The sequence below is a fragment of the Centruroides sculpturatus genome, unplaced genomic scaffold (genome assembly GCF_000671375.1).
Source record: "Centruroides sculpturatus isolate CEXI.00-Female unplaced genomic scaffold, Cexi_2.0 scaffold314, whole genome shotgun sequence".
In the NCBI taxonomy this organism is placed as follows: domain Eukaryota; kingdom Metazoa; phylum Arthropoda; class Arachnida; order Scorpiones; family Buthidae; genus Centruroides; species Centruroides sculpturatus.
The window spans coordinates 362,941-370,882 of record NW_019384542.1 but is presented as its reverse complement, the minus strand read 5'-3'; the positions used below and the strand labels follow the sequence as shown (position 1 = coordinate 370,882).

Sequence of the window (7,942 nt, the reverse complement as noted above, 5' to 3'; positions counted from 1 at the left end):
TTGAAATTGCCAGAACAAAATTTTGTAAACCAGTTTTGGCACCGTCATTCTGTCAATACATCTTCTCCATAGATATCACACAATTTTTTTCTCGCTTGAACAGCATTCTTACCTTTTCAGTAATAAAAGAGCAAAATATGCCAAAAATGCTGCTTTCAATCTTCCATATTTGATGGGACACAAAAAATAAACAATTGCACAAAATCAAACAAAANTGAGAGTTTACACTGAATATTTAAAACAAGTTAAACATAATAGTCACAATGTTCTGCTTTCTAAATTTTATCTATTGGCTATTCTTTCAACTACTTAAACACAGTGAAGCACATCCTTTCAGAATTCATAATTTTAAAATTATAATCAATATATTTTTTGTTTAAATATTGTGATTCTGTAAATTATCTTTTGAATCTTTGTAAGTATCAATACATTCCTTGTGAAATACTGGCTTGAACTTAAAACATCTAAACTTGATTTATAGTGTAACTGGAGTTTTCAGTACTTAAAATGCTAATTTACATTTATATTTGAAAATATGGATGATGCAACCTCAATTAAATCCAGATTTTCAATGCTTCACTGTACTTATTATCATTGTCAGAAGAAAAAGTTTCACTATTAACTGTACTGTAATTACAAATCCAAAATATAATGTCACTAAAAGTTACTATCACCACTGGATACATTTGATACTTATGTGAAGGTTGAATACCTGCTTAGGAAGCTGCCTTACTGATTTATATTTTCACTCTACTGTAAATTACATTTATTTCTATAGTATCAAAAAACTATATAGTATTAAGGTCTATAAAAATTTTATCAAAATGCAATAGAAATGAATAGTTATAAAAGCAAAGTGAATGCATTTCATTCTTTATATAACTAACCAATAGAAAGCTAGATTACATCCATTTATATAAACATATTTTCATTAAAATCACCAAATTGCTTACATACATATATATAATTTGTCTAGGCAAAAATATAAATTTTGACTTTTGTAGACAAATTATAGCTCAGAAAGATATGATTAATAAACACAAAAGAAATTCATAGAACTACATAATATAAATTAATTGCAAAGAATTAATTTATTAGTCCACTGATCAAATAACAAGAGAAATAAGCAGAATACTGAAGAGATAAAAAAATTTCTACATGAATGCAAATTCTCATGAAGTAAATAGTTTCTCCCTGTACTTTTTGGATATGCTGAACCCACAAACCAATCTCAGATATAAGACTGACTATAGTGAAATTCCAGACACCTAAATATTTAACAAAGAAAGCAATTATTGGCAAATTTCATGCCAATAAGCTGCCTCAACTTGTTCGATTATGTTATCAACACATTTTCACTTCGCGGTCCTTCTCTGTTCTTTTTCCGTTATTTACACGTGTAGGTCATTTCATTGTTATCCACATTTGATATCATCATTTATCACATACTTTCATGACACTGTTGTCTTTACGCCAGAACTGCCAAAAATTAACGCGATTGGCAAATCGTAGTGACAGTGGGCCAATAGAGAGCAGGATCCTTGCCATAATGCGGTTTGCGCGTGAATTTTCGTACGTGCATTAATCAAGCTGAATAGTTTGGTAGAATATTCGGCTATGCTCCTAGCAGAATATTCAGTATTCAGCCTGAGGCCGAATACTGTAAGGTCTCGTTTTATGCGGTGGATACGTTCTACAGAAAAGCGCATATAAAAAATTTGCATAAAAAAACACTTTACTTGCCTTGAAAAAGTAGGGATACGTTCCATAATTTTCTAAAATCGCATAAAACCAAAACAACGAGTTAAAATTAACTTAAAACCGCATAAAAAAGTTTGCAGAAATTAAAAGAAATAGGCTGCTTAATAAATTACTTCGAATGTCTGAAAGAAATTCATATAAAAGCTTAAAATAAACTTGTATTCAAACTTAATTCAGTTTATTTTATTGAAAAGTAATACAAGGGGAATCCCCGAATTGCAAAAGCTCACTCTAAAAACAAATCACTAACATCTGGATGTGAAGAGTTAATTAAAACACCTTTAGTTCCTCGCCCGAGTTAACTCAGGCAGGTTACATAGCGTTACATAAAACACGGTCCTTAAGGCATAAATTTTTGGAATGTTTTTTAAGTCTCCAAATTTTTAAAAAATATTTAAAAATATACGGTCAGCTAGTGTTCACCCTACTTTAAACCCTTGTCCTCCCACGACGTCTATGAGAATGCCCCGGGAAATCCAACTCCAGCTGTGTTCAAGGTTATCCAGATGTNATTTTTAAAAAATGTAATAATCTAATGTAAATGTTTCTTCTTATCAGTTGACTGATGAGGGGCTATACGCCCGAAACGTGTAAAAGTGCCCGTATCAACTGAATAAAGTGGATAAACGCCAAGTGTTTTAATAATAACACAGTCTTGTGTTCAATAGTAAATAAATACGAAAACACGGTTTAAAAAAACGAATCAAAAAAAATAAACCACTCTATAAAATGTCATATTAGAAAAATATGCATAAAAATTCTAATAAATTAATTTATGAAAATTAAATATTAAACTTACTTTCTGTGTTGGTGTTTTCTGAATGGCGAGAAGGAAAACGAGATAACTCTATATGCATTCCGTCCAATAGAATTATCAGATACGTAGTAGATCTGCCAGACTTACTAAGAGTGTTTAATTCCAAGGGCAAAGTCAATTTATCCACTGAAAATAAAATTTACAATTATTTTCTACATTCAAAATTGAAATGCAATAGAAATAAAAGAAAGATATTTGAAAATGGTTCTATCTAAAAATGAAAAATTTTGCATCTTGTAAAAAATATGAAATGCTTTCAAAGTTGAAAAAATAATTATTATACTGATACTAAAAGTTGTTTATTTTAGCTGTACTTATTTGAATTATATCTGGAAAATTAAGTTATTTTTTAAAACAAAATTTATACATTAATTTAAAAAAAAATAATCATTCTTGAAAATTGATGATCAAACATTGCTGAGTTTTTTTAAGAAATGCATTCTATTAAATTAGGTTAAATTTTTTGATTTAGTCTGTAAAATTATAATTGTTTAATAATTATTAAGGATAAGATCTAGCAAACTAGTAACTACAGAAACAAGATGATTGAAATACTGTCATTAACTGTTGTTCATTCAGCTTTCTGTAAAAATTTGTGATGAACAATTCAATCTTTTCATTAATTCATTAAATCTTTTCTTAACAATTTTTTGGCTTTTTCTGGTTAAAGTTTAGTATCATATTATTTAATTGTATAAATTAAAAATTAATATAAATCATAATATAGTAATTTCTATTATTATTATGTAAATGTAATATTCTGGTGATACTACTGTTAAATTGATCAAAATTAAAATACAGCTATTTAAAACAACTAATTTAGCAGGTTTGTATGTTTACCTGCATTTAAATATTCCTGATTATTTGGTGTGTATTTAATATTTCTGCTTTCCATAACATATGTATATATACATTCATCAAGTAGGCAGTATAATTTAAAAGTTGAATAATTTCAAATGCATTTTTGTTGGATAACTGTCAACTTTCACACCTGGGAGCTAATCATTCTGTGAGTTTTCACAAGTCAGCAGCAAAAGTGACACTTTCACATAACTTCCTGACATACTGTCTTAAGTTCATGGGTTGAAGATAACAAGGAATTGAAAAATTCTTCAAATTTAAAACAAATATTTTTAACCTCTCCACATCTTATAATATCTTAAAATTTGTAATAACTTTTTAATGACAATAGTAATTAAAGTTTTAATTTACCTCCATTAAAAATGCATTTGAAATTATTCAACTTTTTAAAAATAAAATATTATCCTTAATTCACATTTTAATTAGCTGTAACAGTCATTTCATAAATAAAATAAAATTATTTATGATTTAACTGATATTTTTAGGCCATTAGCTTTATTTAAAAGTTGTTACAATTTTTGAAACAATTAAAAAAAAAGTTAGCCGAAGGTAGGATCGAACGTAGATCGCCCGCGTAGCAAGCGAGTTCGCTACAGACTCAGACATTTCGCTGTGCTGCTATAGTGTAAAATCAATCAGTATATGAGCTGCAGTTAAAACTTTAGAGCCTTTTTTCTCAGAATCTTCTGGCTAGTGCGCTTTACAATTCTTCTGGGTGGACACCCTTCAGGTATGCTACTAACCTGCAAAGTCTCATCCCGAACTGAATTTCCGAAACCATAAGGTCCCCTTGTCAGACATAGCTTTTTACCAGTTTTATTGTGATCAGACAATTCTCTCTGGATCTAATTTTTTTGGTTACTGAGTGGTTACTTACTATTAAGGTATAATTTTATCTAAACTTTTTTGTAGTATAAGTGATGTGACACACAAAAAAAGAGTATACATAATAAATACTTTATCTACTTTATTATTATTGTTCTTATTTTCTAAATTTCTATTTACATTATGAATTTAATTACACAGATTTATATATATTAGCATGACCAATCCAAGCAGCAACAAATTCAAAATAACGTGTTGCCATTATTTTAAATCAGATGTAAACAACTAATTTTATTTTCATATTGTCTTACATTTTTTCACTATAAATTAAGAAGCCAATTTTTTTGTTAACACATCAATTAATCATATTTATTTGCAATACTAAAATAATATTGCTTCATTGGAAATTTTTGTAAAAACTAATTTACTTTAAACCTTTTATTAACTATAAATAAAAATAATCATTATCATAATTACTTACATTTTCCACCATGTTTTTCTAAAACACTATAAACATCAACACTGCATTCACCCAAAATACTGTCTTTCATTAAAGCACTATGATTACATATTTTAAAATTCAGTTTGGAGTACGGTGTAACCAATCTATAAAATTAAATAGTTGTAAGTTTCATTATAACAAAACATTAAAAACATTATACAATATGTAAAAAAATTATTAAAGAAATAGTAATTATTCTGGTGATATATTAAAATTTTTTTAAATACTTTGTTTTTATATAATGGATATATTATATTATGTTAATTATTCAAATCATAATCAAATAGATCATCTTTTCATATTCATCAATCATTAGTCATCATCACCTTTAAAAACTCTTAACTTTTTTTTTTAATGAAAGCAAAGTTTATAAAGAGCCAATAATTTACACAAATATAATTCTTGTTTGTTATTATTATTTATCATTATACTTTTGCCTTAGTAACTTTTCTTTCAAAATATTACATCTTGCTTGAAGTAGAACTATGTAAAAAATTTTATAATGAGATCATCTCTTTTTTTTACCACTTCTAATTAATTAATTTTAATAATATAAAATTATAATCTTATTACTTAATACATACTTAAAACAAACAACAAAAAAGCACACATACAATGGGAAATGCTCCTCCCACTTTGGAAATGAAGTACTTTTAATGTAATCAGTTTTCACTGGTGCTCCTCCATCAACATATAATTCAACATAAGGATTTGGTTTAAAAAATGATGATGAATGAAGTTTTGCAGAAACAACTAGGAAAAAATTAAAATTTACATTATCTACATTAAAATTTGGTTTCTTTCAAAAAATAATAGATTGTATTACTATAATAATAGTTTTCTTAACAATTAAATGTAATATAAGATGTATTTAATGTTGTAAATAAAAGATTTAATACTCAAATATGAAAGAAACACTAATACCAAATTTATAAAAACTTAAACATAAAAAGCATGAAATTTATTAAGTTATATAAAAACTAAAATTTCCTGTTAAATTAATTCATAATTATAAATAATTTAATAATAATAAGTATAAAATAATCATGGCATTTTAATTAATAAGAAGTATTTGGATACAAAATTTACAATGTTTATCTCATACTTAAAATATTCTTTAACAATCCAATTTTAAATCAGGAAAGTAAATGCTTACTTGTCACATTAAGCTCAAACAAGGAGCTACTGGGTGCTACTTCACTCATGATGTTGAAAATTAGATTCTATTAAAAAACATTTTTTAAATTATAATTATCTATTTATTTAGAAATACTTCAAATGTTGCAATAAAATAATACAGGAAAATATTAAAGAATTTAATTGATATTTTATATATAATATTATATTATATAATTCTGAAATTTTTTAAAGATACATATCATTTGAGAGTTTACACTGAATATTTAAAACAAGTTAAACATAATAGTCACAATGTTCTGCTTTCTAAATTTTATCTATTGGCTATTCTTTCAACTACTTAAACACAGTGAAGCACATCCTTTCAGAATTCATAATTTTAAAATTATAATCAATATATTTTTTGTTTAAATATTGTGATTCTGTAAATTATCTTTTGAATCTTTGTAAGTATCAATACATTCCTTGTGAAATACTGGCTTGAACTTAAAACATCTAAACTTGATTTATAGTGTAACTGGAGTTTTCAGTACTTAAAATGCTAATTTACATTTATATTTGAAAATATGGATGATGCAACCTCAATTAAATCCAGATTTTCAATGCTTCACTGTACTTATTATCATTGTCAGAAGAAAAAGTTTCACTATTAACTGTACTGTAATTACAAATCCAAAATATAATGTCACTAAAAGTTACTATCACCACTGGATACATTTGATACTTATGTGAAGGTTGAATACCTGCTTAGGAAGCTGCCTTACTGATTTATATTTTCACTCTACTGTAAATTACATTTATTTCTATAGTATCAAAAAACTATATAGTATTAAGGTCTATAAAAATTTTATCAAAATGCAATAGAAATGAATAGTTATAAAAGCAAAGTGAATGCATTTCATTCTTTATATAACTAACCAATAGAAAGCTAGATTACATCCATTTATATAAACATATTTTCATTAAAATCACCAAATTGCTTACATACATATATATAATTTGTCTAGGCAAAAATATAAATTTTGACTTTTGTAGACAAATTATAGCTCAGAAAGATATGATTAATAAACACAAAAGAAATTCATAGAACTACATAATATAAATTAATTGCAAAGAATTAATTTATTAGTCCACTGATCAAATAACAAGAGAAATAAGCAGAATACTGAAGAGATAAAAAAATTTCTACATGAATGCAAATTCTCATGAAGTAAATAGTTTCTCCCTGTACTTTTTGGATATGCTGAACCCACAAACCAATCTCAGATATAAGACTGACTATAGTGAAATTCCAGACACCTAAATATTTAACAAAGAAAGCAATTATTGGCAAATTTCATGCCAATAAGCTGCCTCAACTTGTTCGATTATGTTATCAACACATTTTCACTTCGCGGTCCTTCTCTGTTCTTTTTCCGTTATTTACACGTGTAGGTCATTTCATTGTTATCCACATTTGATATCATCATTTATCACATACTTTCATGACACTGTTGTCTTTACGCCAGAACTGCCAAAAATTAACGCGATTGGCAAATCGTAGTGACAGTGGGCCAATAGAGAGCAGGATCCTTGCCATAATGCGGTTTGCGCGTGAATTTTCGTACGTGCATTAATCAAGCTGAATAGTTTGGTAGAATATTCGGCTATGCTCCTAGCAGAATATTCAGTATTCAGCCTGAGGCCGAATACTGTAAGGTCTCGTTTTATGCGGTGGATACGTTCTACAGAAAAGCGCATATAAAAAATTTGCATAAAAAAACACTTTACTTGCCTTGAAAAAGTAGGGATACGTTCCATAATTTTCTAAAATCGCATAAAACCAAAACAACGAGTTAAAATTAACTTAAAACCGCATAAAAAAGTTTGCAGAAATTAAAAGAAATAGGCTGCTTAATAAATTACTTCGAATGTCTGAAAGAAATTCATATAAAAGCTTAAAATAAACTTGTATTCAAACTTAATTCAGTTTATTTTATTGAAAAGTAATACAAGGGGAATCCCCGAATTGCAAAAGCTCACTCTAAAAACAAATCACT

At 27.0% G+C, this 7,942-nt stretch overlaps 1 protein-coding gene across 1 annotated transcript in view; it reads right to left on the bottom strand.

Moving 5' to 3' along the window:
- Positions 1 to 2,528: 2,528 nt before the first annotated feature.
- The window catches only part of LOC111623402 (E3 ubiquitin-protein ligase Su(dx)-like), a 34,495-nt gene continuing 29,081 nt past the window's right edge, over positions 2,529 to 7,942 (bottom strand). Inside the window, exons 3-6 of the mRNA XM_023365965.1 lie at positions 5,923 to 5,989; positions 5,381 to 5,519; positions 4,746 to 4,870; positions 2,529 to 2,704 (exon numbers count right to left, since the gene is read on the bottom strand). Coding sequence (XP_023221733.1) covers positions 2,544 to 2,704; positions 4,746 to 4,870; positions 5,381 to 5,519; positions 5,923 to 5,971 — 474 coding nt within the window. The 5' untranslated portion in view covers positions 5,972 to 5,989 and the 3' untranslated portion in view covers positions 2,529 to 2,543. The remainder of the gene's footprint in view (positions 2,705 to 4,745; positions 4,871 to 5,380; positions 5,520 to 5,922; positions 5,990 to 7,942) is intronic.